The 27,099-nt window shown below is 41.7% G+C and overlaps 1 protein-coding gene across 3 annotated transcripts in view; it reads left to right on the plus strand.

The window, feature by feature from the left end:
- SAMD12 (sterile alpha motif domain containing 12) overlaps positions 1-27,099 on the plus strand; it is a 371,640-nt gene that overhangs the window by 26,919 nt on the left and 317,622 nt on the right. For 2 of the 3 annotated variants that reach the window (XM_081071268.1, XM_081071270.1), the window contains exon 2: positions 11,760-11,938. In XM_081071268.1, the coding sequence (XP_080927394.1) occupies positions 11,760-11,938 (179 nt within the window). Of the gene's footprint in view, positions 1-10,654; positions 10,674-11,759; positions 11,939-27,099 lie in introns of those variants that run through there. The other variant, XM_081071269.1, reaches the window with a different exon arrangement.

Raw genomic sequence — 27,099 nt, forward strand, 5'->3', positions numbered from 1 at the left:
TTTTTTTAATTTATTGAGGTGACAATTGTTAGTGAAATTACATAGATTTCAGGTGTACAATTCTGCATTACATCTTCTATAAATCCCATTGTGTGTTCACCACCCAGAGTCAGTTCTCCTTCCATCACCATATATTTGATCCCCCTTACCCTCATCTCCCTCTCCCCACCCTCTGGTAACCACTGAACTATTGTCTGTGTCTATGAGTTTTTGTTTCTCATTTGTTTGTCTTGTTCTTTTGTTGTTTTTGGTTCATATACCACAGGTCAATGAAATCATATGGTTCTCTGCTTTTTCTGTTTGACTTATTTCACTTAGCATTATACTCTCAAGATCCATCCACGTTGTCACAAATGTTCCTATATCATCTTTTCTTACCGCCAAAGAGTATTCCATTGTGTATATATACCACAACTTCTTTATCCATTCATCTATCGAAGGACATTTTGGTTGTTTCCATGTCTTGGCCACCGTAAACAAAGCTGCAATGAACATTGGAGTACACGTGTCTTTAAGTATAAATGTTTTCAGATTTTTAAGGTAGATACCCAGGAGAGTGATTGCTGGGTCATATGGTAATTCTATTCGTAATTTTTTGAGGAACCTCCACATTGCCTTTCATAATGGCTGCACCAGTCTGCATTCCCACCAACAGTGTATGAGGGTTCCTTTTTCTCCACAGCCTCTCCAACACTTGTTATTATTTGTCTTGATGATGATAGCCATTCTGACTGGGGTGAGGTGATATCTCATTGTGGTGTTTATTTGCATTTCTCTGATGATTAGTGATGGTGAGCATTTTTTCATATATCTATTTGCCATTTGTATGTCCTCTTTGGAGAAATGTCTCTTCAGGTCGTCTGTCCATTTTTCAATTGGGTTGTTTGGTTTTTTGTTGTTGAGTTTCATGAGTTCCTTGTGTATTTTGGATATTAGCCCCTTATCAGAGGCACTGTTTGCAAAAATCTTCTCCCATTCAGTTTGTTGCCTTTTTATTTTGTCTATGGTTTCTTTTGCTGTGCAGAAGCTTTTAAGTTTCATATAATCCCATTCGTTTATTTTAGCTTTACTTCCATTGCCTTTGGAGTCAAATTCATAAAATGCTCTTTGAACCCAAGGTCCATAAATTTAGTACCTATGTTTTCCTCTATGCAGTTTATTGTGTCAGGTCTTAATGCTTAAGTCTTTGATCAACTTTGAATTAGTTTTGGTACATGGTGACAGACAGCAGTCCAGTTTCATTCTTTTCACATGGCTATCCAATTCTCCCAGCACCATTTATTGAAGAGGCTGTCTTTTCTCCATTGTATGTTTTTAGCTTCTTTGTCAAAAATTATCTGTCCATCTTTATGTGGTTTTATTTCTGGGTTCTCAATTCTATTCCATTGGTCTACGTGTCTGTTTTTCTGCCAATACCATGCTGTTTTGATTATTGTAGCCCTGTAGTACAAGTTAAAGTCAGGGAGTGCAATATCTCCAGTATTGTTCTTTTTTCTTTAGATTGCTTTGGCTATTCGGAGTCTTTTGTGGTTCCAAACAAATCTGATGATTTTTTGTTCTATTTCTTTAAAAAATGCCATTGGGATTTTAATGGGGATTGCATTAAATCTGTATATTGCTTTGGGTAATATGGCCATTTTAACTATGTTGATTCTTCCAATCCATGAGCACGGAATGTCTTTCCATTTCTTTGTGTCTTCTTCAATTTCTTTCAAAAATATCTTATAGTTTTCAGCATATAGGTCCTTCGCATCCTTGGTTAAGTTTATTCCTAGGTATTTTATTGTTTTTGCTGCAATTGCAAAAGGAATTGTTTTTTGTATTTCTTTTTCTGAGATTTCATTGTTAGTATATCGGAATACAATCGACTTTTGTAGGTTGATTTTTGTAGCCAGCAACTTTACTGTATTCATTGATTGTTTCTAACAGCTTTTTTGGTGGAGTCTTTAGGGTTTTCTATATATAGCATCATGTCATCTGCAAAGAGTGACAATTTAACTTCTTCATTCCCAATTTGGATGCCTTTTATTCTTTCTCTTGACTGATGGCTCTGGCAAGGACTTCCAACACTATGTTGAAAAGCAGAGTTGACAGAGGACAGCTGTGTCGTGTTCCTCTACGTACACCAAAGGGCTTCAGTTTTCACCATTAATTATGAGATTAGCTGAGGCCTTTCACATATGACCTTTATTATATTAAGGTATTTTCCTTCTATACCTATTTTATTAAGTATTTTAATCATAAATGGATGTTGTATCTTGTCAAATGCTTTTTCTACATCAATTGATATAATCATATGATTTTTGTCCTTTATTTTGTTTATGTGATGTATCACATTGATGGATTTGTGAATGTTGAACCATCATTGTGCCCCAGGGATGAACCCCACTTGGTCATGATGAATAATCTTTCTGATGCATTGTTGTATTCGATTTGCTAGAATTTTGTTTAGGATTTTTGCATCTGTATTCATCAGAGATATTTACTGAGTTTTGATACTTGATAGTATTGTGTAACCAAAGCCAGATGTAAAATGTTTGCATTTCCAGGAAAGTTTCGTTTGCCCTTTCTATTAATTCTGCTGTTGAGCCCATCCAATGAGCTGTTAGTTTCACTTATTTTCAGTTACTATATTTTTTAGTTCTAACATTTCCATTTGGTTCTTCTTTATCTTCTATTTTTTTGGGGGTGACTTTCTATTTCTTGGCTGAAGCTTTTCGTGTGTGTGTGTGTGTGTGTATAATGGCTCATGAAGCATTTTTTATCATGGCTGTTTTAAAATCTTTGTCAGATAATTCTGACCTCTGTCATCTTGATGTTAGCATTTATTATCTTTTTCTCATTCAGTTTGAGATCCTCCTGTTTCTTGGTTATGAGTGATGATTAAAACTTAGATACTTTCATTTTATGTTATGAGTCTCTGGATCTTACTTGAATCTTCGGTTTTAGCTGGTTTTCTTGAATAACATTCCGACCTAGTGGAGTTAGCAATCCAGGTTCCTTCCTCTGCCTCAGTTTGTACCTGGGAAGTGGAGCCTCTTCGTTATCCCTGTGTGATGGAGAATGTCCTCACCTCACCAGGCTTCCCTGACACCACCTCAGGAAATAGGGGCTGTCTTCTATTGTCTGCTGGGGCTGGAGGTACAGCCTCCCCGTATTCTCTCCACTGACACTGTGGGGGTGAGAAGGTGGCCTCATGACCAGATGACAGAGACCAGAGGTTCCTTATTCTGCCTTTTGTGACACCACCCCCTTGGGAGTTTCAGGGCACCTTACCGTTTCCCCGAAAATAAGACCTAGCCAACAATCAGCTCTAATGTGTCTTTTGGAGCAAAAATTAATATAAGACTGGTATTATATATTATATTATAGTATATTATAGTATATTATGCTATACTATACTATATTATATTATATTAAAGACCGGGTCTTATATATATTATATTATGTGAGACCCGGTATTATATTATATTATGTTATGTTATGTTATGTTATACTATATTATACTGGGTCTTATATTAACTTTTGTTCCAAAAGACGCATTAGAGCTGATGGTCTGGCTATGTCTTATTTTCAGGGAAACACAGTATTACAGCCTGCAGAGAGTAGAAGTCTAGGCTCTCAGCAGAAGCTGAGTGGTTGAGTCACATTTTTTCTGTGATATTTGAGCAGAGCCGTTATTGTCTATTCTGTCTTGCTAGACTGCCCCTTTCATGCCCCTTCCCTTTGGCTAGAAAGAGCAGGCTTTTGTTGTCATATTTTTTGTCTGTGTCCTATGACATTTCTAGATTGTTGCCTTTTTCAGCTCAATGTATGGAATATATGAGGCAAAAAGAAAGCCCAAGGAACTCACCATCTTATCATTCTTTGACTTCTACGGTCCCTAAATGTCTGCCTTCTCTATCCCTTTCAAAGTCATCTTATTTTTGCCTTACATATAATGTCCAGGGTTTTTATTTTTCCTTAGTGGGATGCATTCAGAAAAGTACGTCTATTCCATCTTCTTAGAAGCGTCCACGAGACATTACTTTATCTTAAAAAATAAAGGACGTAAGAAAAATCAGAGTAGATCACCTATAGTAAAGGAAAGTATTGCTTCATAAAATCTCTAATTCATATACATAGATATAGATATGTTTGGGCACCAGCTCACAATATGAAATCTGTTTCTTACAGTATCACGGTTAGAAATGTTTTGAAGTTACCTGTGTAGTGACTTCAATCTGATTTCTCTCTCTCAATCTGACACCTCAATCTTTTTGTCTAAATCTTCATAGAACCTCTAAATATCACTGTCTTAGTATTAAATTCATGAATGAAAAGAGTTCATGTTTGTGTGCCTTAGAGATTGCCAAAGCTTTCCCCCACTCTACTGATGTTGAAATATGTAAGTTAAGCATTGTTTTAATTTCTGCTGTATTTAATTGTGTAATCCAGCTTTCATGGGTAGGAAGGGTGATTTCAGTTGATTCGGTGATGACACGTGAGTAACCTTTGGGGAACGAGGTTCCCTTATAACCACTGTTTTACAAAGATGACATTATGTAGACACACGAGCCATAGTGAGGGTGCTTCATGTGGCTTGGAAGAGTCAGTGTCCTGACAGAGATGCATGTGGTCTGAACCACTGGCTTGCCCAGCTCTAGGAGCCACACAATAGTCGTCAGGGCTGCCATCTGGCAAGCTTGTATGGATGACAGAGTGTACTTTTTTGGGGGGTCTAACCCTTACTCTTCCATGTTATTTCTTCCCCTCTCTTCTCATTGGCATTTGAATCCAGAATAGAGTAAGTCAGCTCCATTAATTAAACTGATAGGTAGAGTGTTATGTGTACGTGTTATGTGTATCTATGAAAAAGGTATGAAACACAAGCTGTGTCCTCCCTGAACTTTCTCTCTAGGTAGAAGCAAGGCGTATACATGAAATTGTAAGCAGTGCATCTCAATTCTAATAGCTAATGATGGTATTGGGCTATATTTGTTTCTAAGGTCATTCCTTCATTTAGTGACACTTACTGGGTTCCAAATATGTACAACTGTTTAGTGTTTGCCGGCACACAGATAGACTCTGCTCTGCAGAAGGCAGTCACATAAATCAGTTTCAGGACAGCGCTGTGGTTCTGTGACTTCACATAGTTTTGGCAAATTACACAATTAGCTTGGAAGCCACTTTTATTTGCTCTTTTGAAAAATAGCGATGTGAGTTACTCATAAGAGGGGAGTGGCAGTGACTAGGGTTGAATCAGGATCTTTGCATTGTACCGCTGCTCATTCTGTAAACAGTGAGAAACTGCTGTAGGTGAGTTACTGGACTGGGTGCTTAGTTTGCAAAGCTTAGTAAGATGTAGTCACTTGCTTCAGGGGATTCCTAGTCACAGACTAAACAGACATGTTAATACATGTTTGTGACGCGTTGTTCCCACACACAGGACATATGTGTATCTTCTAATAAGGAAAAGTGATTGTCAACCTTGCTTAGGATGATACAATGGGTGCCAAGCCAGTTAAAGCCTCATAATGGAAATAAGAAAGTATTTACTACTTCCTGAAGGGTTCCCCTTGAAAACAAGGGGAGAGCATACTGTGTACAAAGATGAGTTCTGTCAAAGCAGAAGCACAAAGCATCTTAGGAGCTGCGAGCAGTTTGTACGTGATGGTGGAAACCCTGGGTGCAGGAGCCTGAGCAGCCTCCAGGCCAGTGGGAGCATTTGCACAGTGGCTCTGTTCACAGCAAAGCTCAAAAGAAAGGAAGGAAAGGAAAAGAAAGGAAGCTTTAACTTGAATGAGGCTCCATCCCTTACTTCACTGCAGAGAGAGTGAGGGGAGGTGTGGGTGGCGATTGAAAGGACTGGGAAGCTGGGTGACTTCTTAGCAAATGAGAACCCCTTATTCTTGCAAATGAATGCAGCAATGCCAGCACATATTTCTGTTCTTGCATCATATGGAGGAGACAAAAATGAGGCCTGGCTCTTCTGGATAACCTGTTACCGTGCCCCAAATCACGTCAGGATGGGATCCCTCAGAGTTCAAGTCCAGGAAGGCCCAGGCTTGCTTCCAGCAATTAAAGCACCTCTTCCACCCGTCAGGCTGGGGCTTGTTTTGAAGAACGTGTCCTTCCGGGGAAAAATTCTAAAGTAATCTGGTACTGTTGAGCTACCATTCTTCTCTCTCTTTTTTTTTTTTTGGAGAAAAAAAAACAAAGCATGTTCTAACGAAAATCACAATGCTATTATTGATTAAACGCTCAAACCCTTGAATAAAGAAAGTATCTTTGGATCTTTTATTTCCACTTGGGGAGGCAGAAGGATGAAATGAGAGTGGGGAGGTTTTTAGGGTAGTTTCAAATTTTAGTATACAATACACATAACATAAAATGATCATTTTAACCGCTGGTAAGTGTCCAAGCCAGTGGCATTTAGTACATTGTTTGGCAAGCATCACCCGTCTGCATCTCCAGAACTTTTTCGTCTTTCCAACCTGAAACTCTGTACTAAGCAATAACGCCCCACCCCCTCTCCAGCCTTTGGTAACTGCTCTTCTACTTTCTCTCTCCATGACTGTGACTACTCTAAGTACTTCAGAAGTGGAATCATCCAGGATCTGTCCTTTTGTGACTGGCTTATTTCATTTGGCATAATGTCTTCAAGGTTCTTCCCTGTTGTGCCAGAACTTCATTCCTTTATAAAACTGAACAATATTCCATGATATGTATGCACCACATTCCATTCATCCACCAATGGAAATTTGGGTTATTTCCCCATTTTGGCCATTGTGAATAATGCTGCCGTGAAGATGGATGTACACGTGTCTGTTCGAGTCCCTAGTTTCAGTGTTCTGGTTGAATGGCTGGACCAAATAGTCATCCTGTGTTTAAGGGTTTGAGGCATCACCTTCCAGGTTTCCATGGCAGGCGCACCACTGTATATTCCCGTCAGCAATACCCAGGGTTTGAATTTCTGAGGGATTGCATTTTTGCCCATGAGGAAGAGATGGTACCTTCAAAATGGCATCTAAGGACAGTGCTACAATGTGCATTTGCAGTGAAAAAAATGTCCCTGTTAAGTTTAGATGAGCAATATTTATGAGTGTTTTGGTTTTCAACTCTTCACTTTGAAGTACCCAATGTGAGCAGCATTCACATTAGCGTGACAGTGGCAGCACTTCAGGTGAAAATGACCAGCTGCCTGCGATGTCAGTCCAATAACTAGACATCCTTAAGGCACACGCGTGGTTGGGAAGATCAGGAGACATGAAGAGGGTCTCGAAGCCAACCTATGAGCAGCTGAGTCCATTCAACTGGGCAAACAACTTTAGTGGAAACAAGAAAGGGCCGGAACGTGGACAGAAAAGAGCGAATGGGGGCCCCTTTTACACGATGAGCAAAGAAATGGCAGTCAGGGCTTGGAAGAGGCCATTTGCAAATTTCTTGATTTATAAATATCAGGGACATGAAATTTGAGGGAAAACACAACAAAGCCTGTCAGAAATGGTTGTAAATAAACAAACCTAAGCACCAAAGACTAAATCAACTACTGGGTTTTCAGGCGAGGAGGGAACAGCCACGGAGGATTAAAATATTTGTGTGAAGAAGAAGGCTACGTGAGTAAAAAGTCTAAACACTCTATTCTACCTTGTGTTTATAGATACCTTACTTTTTGAATGCTAGGTATGTTACTAGCAGAGAAAATTTCCTTTTGATTAAAGACATGATCGTGGATAGAGAGGGGATTGCTGGTTCATTCAGCAGTGAACAAATGTTTCTTTTATTTTTAAATAAATTTTATTGGGGAACAGTGTGTTTCCCCAGGGCCCATCAGCTCCAGGTAGTTGTCCTTCAATCTAGTTGTGGAGGGCACAGCTCGCTGGCCCCAAGTGGGAATCGAACCGGCAACCCTGTTGTTCAGAGCTTGCACTCTAACCAACTGAGCCATCCGGCCTCCCCGAACAAATGTTTCTTTAATGCCTGTTCTGTGCCAGGTTCTGGTGATGGGGGGTGGCAACCATGGAGATGGATATGGGATGAAGCCTGCCTCAAGGAGCTTGCAAATGTGGTAGGCGAGGCAGACAGGTCAGTGAGGCAGACATCCTCAATCCACTGAGAAGTGGCACCAGGATGCTTTGCAAAGAGGGAGCATAGCAGGGTACCCTCAGTCACTGGCTCCCATACCCAGTGACTCCTAGAAGACTTTCGGAAGAAGACGTCGGAATTGACACTTGGGCTGAGTAGGAGTTAGCCTCCCAAAGAAGGAAGTAGGATTCAGATGGAGCAGAATCTCTTTCTACCAGGAAGAAAGACATATTAGAGTCTGATTTGCTGGAGAGGTGATGGGGAAGGAGGACAAGTGGTACTGGAAGTGACCGGCCGCTCAGTGGTTTTCCTAAACCATGGATCTTAAGGCAGGGAACATCTGGGGATCATGCTTGGGAGAAAGATAAAGGCTACACATTTTTCTTTTCCTCATTAATGTCTAAATCCGTCCCACGTGAATCCCCCAGCTCCCTACATGAGCATACCTTTTTTTGGTAATCACAATTTTAGTATATTTAATTGTGTATTCATTGTAAGTGGGCTATTCTTTGCAGTTGGGAAAGCTGATTGAGATTAACAGTAATTAGCCTCGTGCTCTCATCGGTTTTGTTCACTTTCTACCGTGTTTCCCCAAAAATAAGACCTAACTGGAAAATACGCCCTAGCATGATTTTTCAGGATGACATCCCCTGAACTTAAGCCCTAATGAGTCTTTTGGAGCAAAACTTCATATAAGACCCGGTCTTATTTTCAGGGAAACATGGTACCCTTGCCTGAATTGGGCCTTGTGCTTAGTTCTCGGGTATCCATTTGGCCCCTGCCTTGTTGAGTAGCAGCACTGTAGTTTGGGGAAGGTCAGCTGATTTAAAGGTAATCCTATCTCTGCTGCCAGGGTTTTAGTTCACTAGTTGGCATGCGATTCACTTTGGTCTAGTGAGAAAAAAAATGAAAGTTCAAAGAAAAAGGAACTATGGTCACCCAAGGTGTTTCTATTGCTAGATTAGAACCAGAAGCTCATAGCTCTAGGTGCCACGAGAGAACCCGGGCTTAGGACAGCAGTGATACTGTGGGTAGCACAATGGAGAGATTAAAAAAAATATGTATATGTCAGAGTCCTTGATGACATTGGCGAACTCTAAACTTTTACCATTACTGGGCTTCCTGTTCCAAAAGTTAATACATTTTCTTACTGTTTAATCCATTTTGGGTTTGTACATCTGAAACTTGATATCATCTGTATCCCAGATGGTATGCGATCTGTGTAAGCTTCAGCAGACACCTGTATGACTTTGGTGTCTATAAGTCTTTGAGCCTCATTTTCCTTATCTGTGAAATGAATAATTATGTCTCACAGTTTTTCATGAAGATTATTTGAGATCCAGCACAAAGCCTGAGGGAAGAACTGTGAACTAACATTTGTTGAGTGCCTACTATGCACCATGAAATGGGTTGGTCCTTGGGTTTAGGAAGCTTAGGGGCTAGAAGAGAAATTCACAGATAGTTTCCATATAAAATGGTATAAAGCCACCTGTGTGGACCTTTGTACCATCTGCTTAAGATCGTTCAATATTTGTGGAATACTTACTGTTCCAGTCACGTGATCTAACATAGAGTGGGACCAGGGGTGGGGATGAGGAAGGGAGTTAAGAGAAGGCATGTCCGAAGAAGTGGTATTTAAGCTGAAACATTAAGGATGAGTGGGAATTAGGTGAAGAATGGGAAGGAACATTTCAGGCAAAGAAACATGTACGAAGTCCAGGAGGTGTGAAAGAATTTGGTGTGTTCGAGGATGTGTGTGGTCAAAGTGGAGTGAACGAAGGGTAACATGGTGGGAGATGAAGTTGGAAAGGTAAAAGGAGGATAGCTAATGAAGGGCCTTGTTGACCACATTAAAGATTTTTGAATACTCTAGATGCAAAATGAAGCCACTACAAAATTACTCGTGATTTGATGTGCACATTTTTTAATGGGATTTTGGGGGTCAGGGGAGGGAGAGCGGTTGGTCTAGTTAACCATCTGGAAGAGATGTGGGTAGCTTAGACGAGGGTGATGGCAGTGGTGGTGGAGGGAAGTGGATACATTTGAGCAGCATTTTGCGTGTAGACCATAGTGGATCTGGTGAGAGATGAAAGGCATGTGGTGAATCACGGAAAGAGTGATGTCAAGGATGAATCTTGAGTTTCTGTGTGAGTAAGTGGATGAGACTGGACAAGGTGAATATTTGTTTTTTTCATAGAAAAACTAAGGTTCAGTTTTGAACATGTTAAGATTGAGATATCGGTGACACACTGAAATTGGGATGTTGAGTAACCATTTTATTTATGTCTGAACTTCAGAAGAGAGGACTTTCTAGGCTGGAGTTAAAATGTAAGAGTCACTGGCAGGTTGATTGTATCAAAAGTGATGAGAATAGATGGTACCTGTTAAGGAGAGAGTGGAGAGTGAGAAGGGGACGGACACATGAGCCACTTTTTCTGGGGAGACTTCTCTCACCTCTCAGGTTTAGTAAAATATTTGTTCAACAGCCTGGTAAAGTGAAAAGGAAACCCTGGCCTGGATGAGGAGCAGAATTAAAGAACTTTTAGAATCGCGCAAGTTGGTTGAAGAGGAAGAATGATGAGAAAAAGGAAAGCTGAAGATGTTGGGTAAAAAGAATTTATCAGTGAAGTGGAGTCCTAAGGGAGTTGGGAGGGGATTTAAGGTTCTGGCTTTAAATCCCCTGGAGAAGCCAAAGGGAAGGGAGTAAAGGTGGGAGTGTAATTGAATTAGAAGGATTGAGGTCACAAGGAGGTGAGATAATTTCCTAACAGAAACCTCAAAACACATGTTTTGCACGAACACACCCACAGCTCCCACCCCCTACCCTGGGTGGTCGTGAGGGTCATCTAGGTAAAATGTGTGGTTCCCATAATGTTCACTTCTACTTTTTTGATGATACTAGGTACATAGGAGGGGCTCAGTCAGTTTTTGTTGAATGACTTAAGTATCTCCAGAAAATGGGCTTTAGATTTCATGTGTAGGGATATCTGTGTTAGAGGATGTGGAGAGTAAGATATGAAAAATGAGAAGCCACTCGCTTGAACTCCCTTGAACCTTCCAGCCCGCCCTTTCCTTCTCTTCCATGTAGCAGGAATAACGCTGTTTTAAAATCACGAGTTCTTTTGTCCTTTATCTACCTCTTCTCTTGGATTGTGAGTTCCTTGAAGTTGACATCTGTTATATATCCAGCATCCATATTTCTGGGATCTAACCAGGGATGGCACATCATAAGTGCTCAATAAATATTTGTTGAATGAATGCAAGAAGGTGAACTTGAGTGGATGCTCGAAGAATAGAGACGGTTCAGAAGGGGTGGGGCGGAGGGAGCACTTTCCCAGTTGGAGGCAGAGATTGAAGCTAAACTGCAGGGCTTGAAATAATTGCATGAGTGGGAGGCAGTAACAAAGTTGGCTGTTTTGGCATTCTTGTCTGTAGTGTAGGGATTTGTAACTTGCTCAAGGTCAAAAACAACTCAGAACCGATGGTTCCTGGATGTGCACTCAGGTCTTAATGACCACAGACCTCAGGGTTTCCCATGCTCCTTCCTTGCCCGATGATTTCCCCTAGTTAGCACACCGCCTCTCACTTCACAGGTGCCTTGTTGCTTCCCACGTAGGCCAGGTGAAATACTGTCTGCCGTGGACACCTTTATATGAGTTGTTTTCTGAGTTCTGTTTCTCCCTCTCTCCTAGCTCTCCACTGCGGCTTCAATCCCCGGGGTATTGATCACCCTGCCCACGCTGAAGGCATTAAATTGCAAATTGAAGGTGAAGGTGTCGATTCTCAATCCCTTAAAAACAAAAGCTTCCAGAAGGTGCTTGATCAGAAAGGAACCCCCAAGCGACTGCAGGCAGAAGCAGAGACTGCTAAGGTAGGTAATAGTCCAATGCATGAAGGAGATTCTGAAGAGACAGCTTTGAAATTTTGTGGTAGAAGAACTGGTGGTGTTTTCACTAATTCTTATTGTCTCTTCAGTTTAACAAACACTGCGTCTTGAGTTTTGATATTAGTAATAAGTGAACATGTTTACTGCATCCCCTTTGGGGTGAAATCGAAACACATTTATGGTCAGTCTCATAGCATGAGGTTCTGAGTACAGTGTAGAATGGGCTATAGAGAAGAACGCCTTGGACTTAAAGCTGAAAGATTTGTTTGCCAGGCTCAGATTCATCATTTGATGATGTTGGGCAAGTCATGTGACTTTCCAGGTCTGAGAGTCTCCATTGATAGAGTGGGTATTATAAAAGATACCTCCCCCATTAGGTTGAGCACATGAAATAATACGGTGCATGTAGAAGTATGTTGTACAAGATCCAGTTGGTTGCATGAGTTTTGAGGTGCTTTGGCTAACAAACACTGTTAATTAATGATAATAACTGATGTTTTATTAAATATATCCATATATGCTAGGTCCTGTGTGAAGGACTCTTGATGTCCTTATCGTATCTCTGTAACGATTCTGTGAGGTAGACAATAGTAAACAGGACCCTAACTAATGAAAGATATCATCGGTCCATTTTGTTGGATACTGTGTTCTTTTTTAGCCTTTATCCTGGATGTAGGTACAAAACACACATTGGTAGCCTGGGAGATGGAAGCAACCTCCTCGAAAGGTTTTCCACAATGAAATGGCACTCTGTGGGTTTTTGTCTGAAATCTGTTAAGACGATCATGCTAGGGACACATTGTTGACGGTGGTCGATTTGTTTGCCCCTTAGGGGTGGAGAGAACCAGTCTCCATGTGTTATGTGGTTTCTCCCTTGTGCATTCCCTGCAAAGGAATTTCCTTTCAAATGTTTGAGGGAATGAGTATATGCATGCCTTGGAAAGCAAATGTCTCAGTCACCCAGGAAAAATTAAGTATAGGCACACCTCGGAGATATTCCGGCTTTGGTTCCAGACCGCTGCAGTGAAGTGAGTCATAACCTTTTTGCTAGCGGGGGATCTTGCCATCAGTTTGTGTTGGGAAAAAAATAAAAGCAACATCTGCGAAGCACGATGAAACGAGGTATGCTCGTAGACACTTGGCTGTCATACAGTAACCACCACCCTCCCCCTAAAAAAAGTCTTCCAAAATCAAATGTGAATTTTTTTTGTTTTGTTTTATCTGCAGTTTTGAATAACTACCATTGTTGCTTCTCTTTAGTGTGGATAAGTAAAAACTGATGACATTAAGTGTGTGAGTGTGTGTGTGTGTGTGTGTGTGTGTGTGTGTATGTGTGTATTAGGGAGTGGAGAATGACAGCAAGGAAGCCGCTGTGGATATTTTGCACTAGACATTTTGGCTGTGATAAATTGCACATCATCGGAAATTGGTTGATGATCATTGAAGTTTGGTTTGTGAGTAGAGCTGGAAATAAGTGAGCCCTATTTTGACATCTAAACCTCCTCAATCTCTGATGCCACCCAGCCATCTTGAATGAATGAGGGGGGGAAAAATATCTTAATGGTCTTTTTTTTTTTTTTTAAAGATTTTATTGGGGAAGGGGAACAGGACTTTATTGGGGAACACTGTACAACTTGAAACTGAACGGTACTCTCCACAACTAAAACTAAAAGGACAACAACTTAATGGTCTTCTTTAACTAGGAAGATAGAGGACGAGTAGGATCTTTTCAAAAGGATACTTAAAAAAATAAAAATGAGAGTGGAGAAAAATAAAACAAATTATTGATACCTGATTTTAATTGTTATTTAATGAAACATTTCCAGATTCCCTCATTTATTTGCGAAAACAGATTGGTAATATCAAAAGCCTGAATCATTGGGAAAATATGACATTGTAGAAAAATCCTGAATTTTCATGGCAATAGCAGTTGCCTTTGCCTCTTGGTCACTTTCTATTTGCTTTGCTGAAAACCGCCTTTCCGGAGAGCGTAGTCGTCTATAATGAGTGTTTCCTCAGAATAGACCACATTCATTTGAATTAATTCAGGTCATTTATAGTGAACCCCCACACCCCACCACCGCCACCACAATAAGTAGGGTTGGAAGAGGGTTCTGAGTGTTTTCACACTGATATCATACTTAGGAGTGAACAGACTAGATACTTTACTAAAGCTCAGACAAAGTATTCCTATTTTCATGGAGGACTAGCTGACAGCAGTGGTTGCTGGGGGGACAGAATTAAAAGTAAGTACCTGGTGTGATTCCTGCAGACTTGCGGTGTCCCATCCCTCGAAGTTTCTGTGCCACAGGCAACATGAACTAGTTTTATGCATGGACAAACACATTTCAGTGTTCATTTCTGTTGCCTGTAGAGGGTTATAGGGGTTGTACATCATTTTCTTTGTTTTTGGGTAAATAATTGAATCTCTGGGCACTTGACCTACTCTGAACTTAACCTGCAAAAAACAAACAAACAAACAAACAAAATTATGGCTAGAAATGCATGCGTTTACTCAGTGATGTAAATTGGTACAGCTTTTCTGGAAGATAGTCTACTAGTAGTTATCAAAATTTTAAATGTGTGTAATTTATGAACTGCTCATTTTCTCTTTAGGAACTTGTCCTGAGGAAATAGTCATCTAGGTGTGTAAAGATGGCTGCAGGAGAACAGCCACTCTAGCACTGCTGATAATACAAAAACATTGCAAACGGCCTAAATGTCCATTCATAGGCCACTGGTTAGAGAAACTGTGTATTCATGCAGTGGAATAGAATTTTCTCTTTCTAAGGGAGACCTATGTTTATCTTAGCCTGTTCAGGCTGCTGTAACAAAGCATAGGCTAGATAGCTTATAAACAAGAGAAATCAATGTCTTACAGTTCTGGAGCCTGGAAAGTTCAAGATCAAGGTGTAACCTGTTTTGGTGTCTGATGATGGCCTGCTTCCTGGTTCTTAGATGTCCAGGCCATGAATCCGTGTATCCTCACATGGAGGAAAGGGAAGAGGGAGCTCTCTGGGGTTCTCTTTTGTAAGGGCACTAATCCCGTCATGAGGGCTCCACGCTCATGACCTAAACACCTACCGCAGGCCCCATCTCCTAATACCACCACTTTGGGGGGTAGGTTTCAACATAGGAATTTTATGGGACACAGACATTCAGTCTACAGCAGTATTTATGAGGGAAAATGAGTGTGATAATATTTTAAAGTGGGGAGGAGAGGGGAAGGGCAGATTACTGCCCCTTGTATAGCATGTTCCCATATATGTAAAAAACCCTTTCTCTGTATAAGGGCCTCATCGAGTCTGGAGGAGTTTACTCCCCGATTTGAGCAGTGGCTTCTATCTGGAGTTGAAATTATGAAGCAAACTGTTTCTCCACTTCTGTTTGAAGTTTTGTTTTGTTTTGTTTTGCATTCTTTTAATCGTATTTATTTTAAAGGCTTTTTCAGAGTGCCCAATGAACTTTGGTAGCTCAATTGTGACTTTTCCTGTTTGTTGAATCGTATTCCGTTTTTTGGGGTGCTGTATTTCATGGCTTCTAATTATTGCTGGTAAGTGACTTGCCAAGGGACAGAGTTCCCTTGGGGACTGTGTGTGCTTGTGGAGACCATCTGATGAGGTGTTTTTTCAGTATATGTGCTGCGGAAGTGAGCACTGATGAGGTGCTTTGTTGTGTTTGTCTCTTCCTAAACCTTTTGGGATGTGACACGTTTGACCAGGTGTTACATTACATTTAAGTTTGATGTTCTGTCTCTTGCTACCGACTAACTATGCAAATCAAGCTCCCCCCCACCCCCCCTTTGCAGTTTCCTGCCCACTGGATTGACACAGGGAGCCTGGCTCCAGCTCCCTCTCGTGCCTGTAGGCTTTGGAACCTTGAGTCAGCCATGTTGGCTTTGGAACCAAGCCCTCAGCAGGTCACCTCTTCCTGATCTGCAATAGGCACACTAAGCTCCTGCCTTCTCTTTGCTGTGGCTTTCGGACACCTAGAGATTTTCCTTCCTTGATTTTAAGCTTGGAATCTAAAAATGTATTTCCTAGCACCTTTTTCTAGAGCCTGAGGGTGGAATTGTAGCATGAGCTTAATCTATCATCTTGATCCTGAAATTTGTATTGCTTTTATTATTTGAAAAATCTATCCATCTATCCATCCATCCATCCATCCATCTGTCCGTCCATTTATCCGTCCAACCATCCATCCGCCCACCCATCCATTCTGGGGGAAAAAAAATCATCCTTTTTATTTTTCTCTTAGAATGTGATTTTGGGACCGTTGGCCCCAATTCCTCAAAAAACTAGAACCCTGATTCCAGAAGTTGGTTGTTGGTGCCACAAGTTGCTTCCAGCTCTTAGAGACCAAAGGCAAAGCGATGGAGAACCAAGCTCACTTTTAAGCCTTATTATTGGGTAGCATTCAGTCTCGCTGGGAAAATAAAGAAATCCATTTGAAATGTGGCTCTGTAATAGACATGTACCAATGTAAGTCCAAAGTGCCTGTGAGCACTTGGGAATCCAGAGAGAGAGTGTGTGTGCCGTACCACAAGTTCAAGACGCAAAAACTAGGGTAACTTAGCTTTATAGGAGGGGACAAGACAAGAGCGATAGTAAGTACAGAATTTTCATCTCATAGGGGGTGCAGGGGTTATGAAGATACACAGCTTCTTTTGCTCACCCGCATAGGGGCACATACCACTGCCACAGATCAGAGCCAAGGTAAGCACGAGTGTCCTTGACACAGAGAAGATACCACCTCTGTTTCTCACCAATCTTTTTCTTTTCTTTTTTTTTATACCACACATGGAAGCCCAAGGCAACTCACAGCTCCTGCAGACCAGGTGTAGTTCCACATAGCAGTTGTCAAAGAAACAGGCCTGTGAGAGACTGAGGTCCTTCCTGGCCAGGCCCAAGCTTGAGGGTAATGAACCATTTCTTCAAAGCGCAGTAGGGGTAGGGCTTCCGGAGAGGGTACTCCGGTAGAGGTAGAACTGACCTGTGTTGTGAAACATGGATAAAATTCAAATACACAGCAATAAGAATGGAAGTCGCAAAAAAAAAAAAAAAAAAAAAAAAAGTAAGAAAGAAAGAAAAGAAAAGAATGGAATGTCAAGATGTCGCCCTTAGCAAGGAAGTGTAGGTACCTTGAACCAAGGTGTGGCAACAGACATCTTGAGACGTGTTCAGCAGCACTCTCCTTAGAGTTAAGGTTCTTGTTGTAGAACTAGGTTGGAGTCTGTTGGAGCCAAGTTATATGGGAGGTGAATGCTAGAAAGAGGAACATGGATTTATTTTCTACCTGCTCTGTCCAACATGGTAGCCACCAGCCCCATGCGGCTATTTGAATTTATTAACGTTGAACAAAATCAGAAAGTCCTTTCCTTCATCATACTGGCCACATTGCAAGTGATCATTTGCTACATGTGTGTAGGGGCTACCATTTGAGGTAGCACAGATGTGGAACATCACAGAACATTCTACTGGACAACGCTGCTCTGATCTGTGGGAAGCCACTGAAGTTCTCTGGTATAGGAACAAGATGAAACAAATGGACAGCGGTGTTGTGTTAACATTCTCTCCAACCCTTGTCCTTGGGCCTCGGAGGACATGTACATCAGTCATAAGAAAACTGTCAAAATAGGAGTCTGCTTTGAAAGGGATATTTCTGAATTCTCTGATGGTTGGAATTTGAGTTGCCATGGCAACTCTGGCTATGGAGTGAAGACTTGCCTATCTGGGGGACGTATCCTGGCTGTTTCACCACGTGGAATGGGTCCTCCCAAGTGGCCTAAACACAGTCCTGGGAAATTAGAAACTCTTGACTTCTAGTCTTTATTTTCTAGGTGCTCATAAGAAAACTCATTCTTTCCAAGTTTTTATCTGTAAAATAAGGGTTTTATAAGATTAATCCTTATTCTTCCTTGCCAACAATGCTAATTTGCCAAAGCCTGTAAAGTGGTGAGTCAGAAGGATAATCAGGAGTTTTGGTAGCTTGTTGCGTGTCCCTTGTTATTTGCATGACTGCCCCATACGTTTTATTTATAAAATTTGTATCCTCATTTTGCAGCTGAGAAAACAAAGAATTTAAATGACTTGCTTAGCTTCTGGCTAACAACTAGAGAAAGATGGATTTCAAATCTAAGCCTAATGACTAAATCCAGGGCTGTTGTTGTTGTTTTCTTTTATTCCCTTAACATTAAATGTACAAATGATTTATTTATTTGAAAAGAAAATGTAATCTGTTATACTGAGAATCTGGCCAACAAGGCAAAAGAAGAGGTTAGAACACTGCATGTGGTCTTTCTCCCTCAGAGAGAAATACAGAAAATCTTGATTGCTGTGTTATTTAACGGAGAAGCAATGCCAACATCTAAAACAGTGAATAATTGCCTGCCTTTGGCTTTGGGCTGCCTTATGTGAATCTTTGGCAACAGATAGCCTTTTCTAATTAGGCTAATATTAGATTTAGCTTGTATTTCTTTGGCACAGAGTTAAGGGAGCTAGCCTGAGATCTGGTGCTGGCGGCAGGAGGAGAAGAAAGCCTGGTGCTTTGGATAAGCCACAGGAAGACAAATGAAAGGTGACGGGAGGGCGGCTGGTAGATGTTTGTAACAATGAGCAGGAAGCATTAATCTAGGATTTAAACAGAAAGCTAAAAGAATTTTGACTTGGGTTAAAAGATGAAGGGTGGATTGTACTTAACCTTGATCAAATTACATTGCTCAGCTGCCTCTGAGAAGGTCTGTGGCCGTTTGGGGATAGAATGATCTAATTCTTGGCTATCAGTGTGTCTTGGCTCAGGGAGCAAGAGTGTCTCCAAAAGAAGCTGCCAAACCAATACAATGTCACCAATGATATAAAAGGACATAATGCATGGGAAACATAATGAGCACACCGTTTCAGCATTGTCAGAAGAGTCAGGACAAGAGACACAAGACAGAATGACATCATCCTGTGAGTTCCAGGGCCCCGTACACATACACTGGGCACTTGGGAAAGTCTCAGAAGAAACTACAGCAAAACCACATTTGAAAAGGTAGGCATTTATTACTAAAGAATTGAGTTCTGAAAAGTGTTACAATAAATTGGATGTATGTGAGCCATAGTTTCATGATATGGTCAACAAAGAAAAAACATCTAGGGTTCTTCTGACCACTTAACTTATTTTATAGGTAAGGAAAGTGAGACTCAGATGAGATTAAATGGCTTCTCCAAGAGCCAGTGGTGGCCGAGTCTAGCCTAAAGCATAGGACTTCTAACACATGGCCAGTTCTTTCCAATTCTATTGTGCTGACAAATCTGTATGAAAGAAGTCCTTGGAGCCATTAGGTTAATGTTATTTTTCTGGTGTACTGAGACTGTAGTGTATTTCATCTGTGGACACAAAATGGAAGGTGGTGTTCGGGGGAAATGGCACCCAGCAGTGAGTGGATCAGAGCCCAGTTATAATTCCGTCGACAGTTTTGACACAGTAGCAAAGATAGGCCTCTGGAAAAAAAGGCGTTTGAGTTGTGGGGATGGCTTGTCTGGTAGCACGCCGCCCAGATGCTTTCCTTTTCCAGCCTGAAACTCTGAAGATCGATGTGTAACCCTTCCAACCATGTCACAGCAGTTAAATTATCGTAACAGTCAAAACTGATTGAGCTATTTCAGGATGGCATACAACTTGTATCTAAGAAAGAGACAAACATGACAGCAGGGAGCTTATTCTGTACTTGTGAGGAAAAGACACCCAGCGTTTGATGAGTCACATTTAAAAAAGCCTAGAGGTATGTAAGAGCCCTGGTCAACCCAGCCAAGTGAAGAACTCAAGGAGCAGATAAAACTAAAACCACACACACACGAGGCAGAGTAAGATAAACAGCAGAGAGTGGTGGAAGAAAGCAGGGTTTGGCCTTGGCCTACACCCCGTAGAGAGCTGCTGATAGTTCCCAGGGAGGGCATTGTAGTTAAACTAACGCGTCATCTAAGGCATATACAGTTTACCCTCTGTCTCCACACACACGCAAGAAGATCTTTATAAAATGCATATTGTTTAGTAAGGTTTTCAAGTAAATCTACTTTGCCGTTCCTATGTATGACAGTTGAACTCTGAGTACTTGGGCTCAGGTGACCACTTAGAACAGGGGTTTTCAAACCTTTACTGTAAAGAGCTAGACAGTAAATGGCTCTGCACAGTGGGTGTTGCTATTCCCACGTGAAGAAAGTGGATGCATTTCATTGAGCTAGCAAGTGGCGATCTGTGGTTTAGACGCATGTCTGTGTGTCTCTTCTGTTCCATATCACCTCGGCTGTGCCTCAGCTGATGGAAGATGCCGGACAGCTCAGCTTTAGACTCTGCACACCCAGTGCTATGGAGAACTGTGGGGGGAGGGGTGGGAGATGGAAGGGGTCCATCCATGATTTAAAGTTTTCCATGACTTTAAATCATGGAAAAGAAACACACTGCTTTCTCTTTTTTCTTCTCTGTAAATATACAAATGCCCATAGCTCATGTCCTATTTGGCCATAAGTTGCCAAAGTTTATGGTTATAAAGAAATAAAACACACGGTAATCAGTAATACATCCTTTAAAACAGTCCTCATATCACATACGTTGAGACAGAAAGATTTTGTAATAACAATTGAATTGGAAAAAGAGTATTCCATCATGTAAAAAAAATGCAAATGGCACAGGCAACTCTTTTGTTCTTGGTGGATTATTCAACACATTACAATTGTTCATTCTCCTCCTATGACCTATTCTGGAATCCATGCATGTTCCATCTCCACTGCCCTCACATGGGTCCACCTCACCATCTCTTGTCCCGTGGACCTCATCGGTAGTTTCTCAACTAACTTCCACTTTACTCTTGGCCTCTTGTGATCCATTCTCCACACAGCAGTCTTGACTCAGAGGGTGCCACAATATGCTTGGCGTCCTTGATGGTTTTTCATAGCACCTAGAGTGAAAATTGTTATCACAATTGATAAGAACCTAAGACATTTAGGGCCCTTCTTGCCTTCCCAACCCCACCTCATGCCAGGATCTCTCCTCTGGTTATCTGAGCACCAGCCATACTTGCCTTTCTGTTTCTTGAATATGTCAAGGTCATTCTCTCTTGACAGCATTCGTCCTTGCCACCTGTTCTGCCCATGATATTTTCCCCCCTCAATCATTGCATGGCTGGGTCCTTGTCATTCAGGTCCCAGCTCAAATTGGCCTCTCCAGAGAGGCCTGACCCCCTAACTGTATCAGTCCCCTATATTAGTCCCTCAGTCACACTCTCTGACATCACTCTGTTTGATGTCCTACATAGCACTTCTCTCTGAAATCATCTTTTGTGTTTATTTTGTCTCTCCACAAGAACTTAAACTCCTTGAGGGTAGTTCTTATCTGTCTTGTTCCCTGCTGTAACCTTAGTGCCTGCTACAGTGTGCAGCAGGTAATCACGATTACATTTTTAAGGAACGAATGAAGTCAGTTGATGTGACAGAGAAGTCCCTTGCCTCTGGGTTTTCTTTTTCTCTCTCTTTCTTTCTCTTTCTCTCTCTCTCTCTCTCTCTCTCTCTCTCTCTCTCTCTCTCTCCTTCCTTCCTTCCTTCCTTCCTTCCTTCCTTCCTTCCTTCCTTCCTTCCTTCTTTCCTTCTTCTTCTTCTTTCCTTCTTTCCTTTTTTCCTTGCCTCATAGTTAGTTATTTCATTATGTGTAGCCTCTCTACAAGTCAGCAGAGATATAAATCCTACAATGATCGACTTTGTCAGGGGAATGATTTTCAGCATGGTGGGTGGAGGTGGGACATTGTCCACAGGGCAAGAAGGGACACTTCCATCGCCACTCTGTCACTCTTCGTCCTCAAACACTGTAGGTTGTCCCTAAGATGAGGCAAATATCTATTTGCAGGCACTTCACATTTCACTTAAAGAGTCTCCAACATCCGTATCAGGACCCAAAGATCTCTCTGCAACTTCCAGGGTTCACCGGGCTCTCAGATGGCTAGGTTCCTTCTCCCCCACCCCGAGCTGTTCTCAGGGTCCTCCTGATTCCCATCATTTCTACCCCATCTTTTTGAAGTCAAATCTGGAAAGACATGGAAAGCAGCAGCTCTCCTTACATGATGAGGGAACTCCTGATACTGACAAGATTGACTCACTTTGACAATCAGACAACCAGGTACAAAGCAGTACCTGAAACATTATTTCTAGGGCTGCATGAATTAGAAATCATTTTTAAATGTTGCTTTCACACATAACCTTAGCTGTATACTGTCATAGTCAGCTTGGGCTGCTGTAACAAAATACCATAGACTGGATGGCTAAAACGATAGACGTGTACTTCTCACAGTTCTAGAGGCTGGGAAGCCCAAGATCAAGGAGCCAGCCTAGTTGGTTCCTGGTGAGGTGCCTCTTCCCTGCAGATGCCAGCCTTCTGGCTGTATCCTCATATAGTGGAGAGAGATTGAGCTGGTCTCTCTTGCTCATCTGAAAGGAACACTAATGCCATCCTTGGACCCCACCCTCACGACTTCATCCAAACCTAATCATCTCTCAGATGCCCCATCTCCAAATACTGCCACATTGGGGATTAGGACTTCAACATATGAATTTGTAGGGAACACTAACATTCCATAATATGTTCCAGATACATGTTTTGGCCAAATGGTTGAGTGGTAAATCACTGTTAGGCTGAAGTTGAATAGCACCATCACAGAAGGAGTGTCTGGCCTACAAGAATGCATCTGTGATATTAATAAGAATGTCTATTTATTACAATATAATGAAATTATACCAAACAGATTTTTTCAATTGGCATTATAGTGCGGTGTTGATCATTTCTCAGGATTGTCAGTTCCTGAGGTGTTTGTATTATACCTTTATAATATTGAAAATAACTCTCTTTCAGCTGAGGTTCGTGAAGGAGCAGCAGATGTTTTTTGTCAAACTCTACCACTACAGGGTCATGTACCTCCCAAGTCATTAAACTTTCTTCCATTCTAATAATAACTGATAAAAAGGAAGATTTCAGCTCTCAGACTCGCCATCTTGGTTCCAAAGTCATGAGGCAACTTTGTTAAAACAACCCCACCCACTGAAGCTTACGTGAAGAAGATGCTTTTCAAAAATTCTCAACATCAAGCTGAATTTCATTGCTGTCTCTTGTGGTTTTCTTTTTTTCCTGCAAGGTTTTCACAATATTCATCGTAAAACATGATTCTCAATTCAGCAGCTAGAATGATCTCGTTAAAGTGTGAGTCAGAGGGTGCTATTCTCTGCTCAAACCATTCAGGTCACTCCCCCGTTTTTCTCAAAAGCCAAAGTCCGTCCAATGCCTACAAGGCTCTGCGTGATCTGTCCCCTGGCAGGTCACTCATGTCGTCGACTGCACTCTTTCTTGCTAAGGCAGCTCCCGGATTAAAGCAGATATCTTCCCACCTCAGAGCCTTTGCACTGGCTGTCTCTCAGCCTGCAAGTCCCTTTCCTCAGGAGGTACAGGCGTACTCCATCTCCTTTAAATCTTTGCTCCAGTGAGGCTCCCATGGGCTCTTCTATTGAAATAATGATGCCTTCCCCAGCGCTTCTGATCCCCTGGCTCTTTTCTGTTGTTTCTCCACCAACCCCGCAGAAAAAACAAACAAACAAGCAAGGCCTAATCATTTCCTTTTTCTGTGTATTATTTTTTTGTGTCATCCTTCACTAGAGTGCAAACTCCGCAAGGACAGGGACCTGTGTGTTTCAGTGATGTATCTCTAGACTCACAACCATACCTGGTACCTTGTAGGGGCTCAACTCTTTGTTTAAATGCATTCTTGTAATAGGTAGTGTACGTTTCATCTTCACCAGGCAGATAGACTTAATATATAAAGCAAACCAAGAGAAGGTCACTCTGACTTACTTCTAGGAGGCTCACTTTTCTTGGAAAGGGAATTTTCCTATAGCAGCAATAAACCCAAAGAACATCCCTGTTTGTGTTACAAATAGTGCTACGATGATCAGACGTGTAAATAACCTGTGTGCCCAAATAATCATTAATTGCACACAAGTTCAAGGTTGCCAAAAATGTGGTTGCAATGGCATTTGGCTACTTGGCCTGCCAAACACCAAGCCTGAAGCCACATCCTAATAGCAGATTTTTGGCCAAATGCCACAACCAAAGCCGAACTCCAGTGCCTCCTTGTTCTTTATATAATTGTGCAGTTTAATTCCTAAATATTCACATGTCTAACCTGTGTATTGCGTAATCTGTTTTTTGGAGAAATCTGATACCAGCCTCTGTTATGTTGCACTAAGCAGACAAAGAAGGTTTGACCCTTTGCATGCCTGGATTGTAGTGACCTCTTAGAGGGGGCCAGTAGCAGGCCAGAACTATAACCAATGGAAGAGAGGGAGCATCAAAACTTGGATTTGTTATCAAGCAGAACGTGTTTATAGAAGATAAGTGATTTCACTATTTTGATTTATCTTCACATTACATAATAAAGAGTCTGGTACCTGACCACTTACAAGTTATATCACCTGGGGCTAATTTCTTGACCTGTCTCTGCCTCAGTGTCTTCCTCTGTCCCGTAGGGATACTCCTGGTATTTGTTCATTGGACGCGTTTTAGGATCATTGGGCTACATGTACAGGAATACTTAAAACAGCTCCTGGCGTATAATAAGCAGGGTGTAAGTTTGCTACTATGGTTATTCTTAATATCCTCATTACCTTCAGCAAACTTTCTGGTAAGATGGATACGAGAATATCCTCTTTTTCTTCATTTTTAGCAGGGATTTCTAATTAGCTGCCAGCAGCCGTATTGGGTCCCCTAACAAGTTTTGTTTGCCCAACACCAACTTAAAGTTTAAATTATTCTTCAGAATCCTGAAATTCTTCATTTAACAGCTCCAGATTTCCTGCTTTGCTTGAAAAACAAAAAATCCTGGAAAAGATAAGCCTAAAGTGAAGCAGCTGGAGCTGTCAGCAGCTGCCCCCTTCGGATGAGCAGTCTTTTTAGTGGGGTTCTGTCTGTGCCTGGCACCCTAACTCATTATGTTTCCTGCTCAGCTTCTATAGGCAGTTTAGTTTGTGGCCCTTGGACAGAATGCTGACATAGTAGGAAAGGTATAATTAACCCTCTTTCATTTGGTGACAATGGCTCTTATCTCTTTAGCAATGCGCATATCATTCTACATCAAAGTGGCTATTAGGCCCCTTCTCTGGTGACACTATAGTGAGCCAGACAAGTGGAAACTGGATCTCAAACATGGACTAGGACGCAAATTCTAATACATATTTTGGAAGGAAACCAACTGAGGAAACTGAGATAGAAAACAAAATGAAACCTACATGTTAACAATGCAGCCATATCAAAAGATGGGAGCAAGGACACTTCATGGACCTGGTCCGCTTGTACGAAGACCCCAGCGTAGCAAAGAATAGACCCTGTTTTGGGACAGAAAGAAGACAGATGTGGTAGGTTTGTAAATGCCTCAGGATGACATTGGAGAGATCATGTGTGGTTTTGTCTGAATTGTATTCTTAGTGCAATGGAAAAGCAGCGGAGAGTTTTAGGTAGGGGGGTGCCTTACAAAGAGAAGACCCCAGCTGCTCTTCAGAGAGTTGGTAGAAGCTGGAAGACTTGGAAACGGAGACTAGGAAGGGACCATCGGAGTTTATGGAGTTGAGAGATCACGGTATTTTGGGCCAGGGTGAAGTTAATAGAAATGGAGAGAGTTGAGCAAATTTGAAGTTTATTTTGAGGATAGAATTGGTAAGATGTGGTTAGGTGTAATCCATGAGGCAAAGGGAGGAATCAGGGTATGGCTCCTGTGTTTCTGGTTTCAGCAGCTGACTGCACGTTGGTGCTATTTAGTGAGGTGGAGAAGACTGACAAGGGAAGATGTTACTAGGAGAAGCTTTGGGATGAAATCAGCAGTTTCTTTTGGACCATGTTGATTTGATGGTTCCTGAGTTACATCTAAGAGCAGATGTCGTGTAGGCTATTACACTTGTGAATCTCGGTTTCCAAGGTAGGTCTTAACTACAGATATAGATTAGAGGTCACACCTGTCATACTGTGGGGGGGGTGTCAGAGAGAGGGGAGCCAGGTGAGTAGAAGCCAAGGGGTTTTCCACTGGTCTTTTCCTCTAGGAAATGGTATCCTTTTGGTTTCTGCTGCTGCTGCTGCTTTGATGATTCTTTTTACCCTCACCTCATTCATCATCATTGGACTTCGATAAGACTAAAGGGTAGGCTGTTCAGTTTGGAGGGTAAGGCACAGCATGAAAACACTTAGAAATAGCTCATCCTAACCTTTTTCTTTGCAGCCTAATTTTTGAGACCCCAGTTCCCACCCCTGCAACCCTGTAGCCATGCTTGCCTGCTGTTAACTGTTTTATACATCCAGTGAATAGGCCAGTGCGTTTCATGGGCACTGAGAAAAGTGGAAGTATGGGGTTGTTGGGGTGAGCAGCTGATATAGTCTTTAGGCTTCAAGGCTTATTAACTTTCTGTAGGGATGTGAGGAGGCATATGCTTTTTACCAGTGCTGTCTTGGTAGATGTCACTTGTGTTCACCAGTCCACTCCTCTCATGCTGAGCTCATGGAGGAATGCACTTACCCATCTGCCAGAATGACTAGTTCTACACAATGGCCTGTAAGAGAAAGTGACACGCTGCACTGGCAGGCTATAGGCAGCAAAATCTCTCTGGTACAAACTTCCAACTTTCTCTTTCCTTGTGGTGAGTGTGGTGGCTGCGTGTTCAGATGGCAGTGCACACAGTCAAAGGAACTTCGATTCCTGAGTCACCACATGGAGCACAGCTGCCCAGGAGCCACCTGGTTGCAGACTTTGTATCAGTGAGAAATACACTTTCATTGTTTTTCAGGGATTTCTTATTGATTTTGATTTTCTGTTTTTAAGATTTTGGGGAATGTTTTGTTACTGCAGCAGAAGCCTTGCCTAACCAGATGAATCCAGGCGGCATCTGGAAACAATGCAGTAATGCTCAGAACTTAAGCTGTTCATAGGCAGGCATCGTGCTGAACCTCAGGCCATGTGCAACCCCAGGCAAAGATGGGTTTACTAAATTATTACTCTGAAGTCAAGGTTGATTGTGACTTTCTTTTTAACAGACAGAGACTATCAGTGCTTTTTGTGCTCTGAACTCTCGAACTAAAATTAAATCACT

The sequence above is a fragment of the Rhinolophus hipposideros genome (assembly GCF_964194185.1).
Source record: "Rhinolophus hipposideros genome assembly, chromosome: 13".
Taxonomy (NCBI): Eukaryota; Metazoa; Chordata; class Mammalia; order Chiroptera; family Rhinolophidae; genus Rhinolophus; species Rhinolophus hipposideros.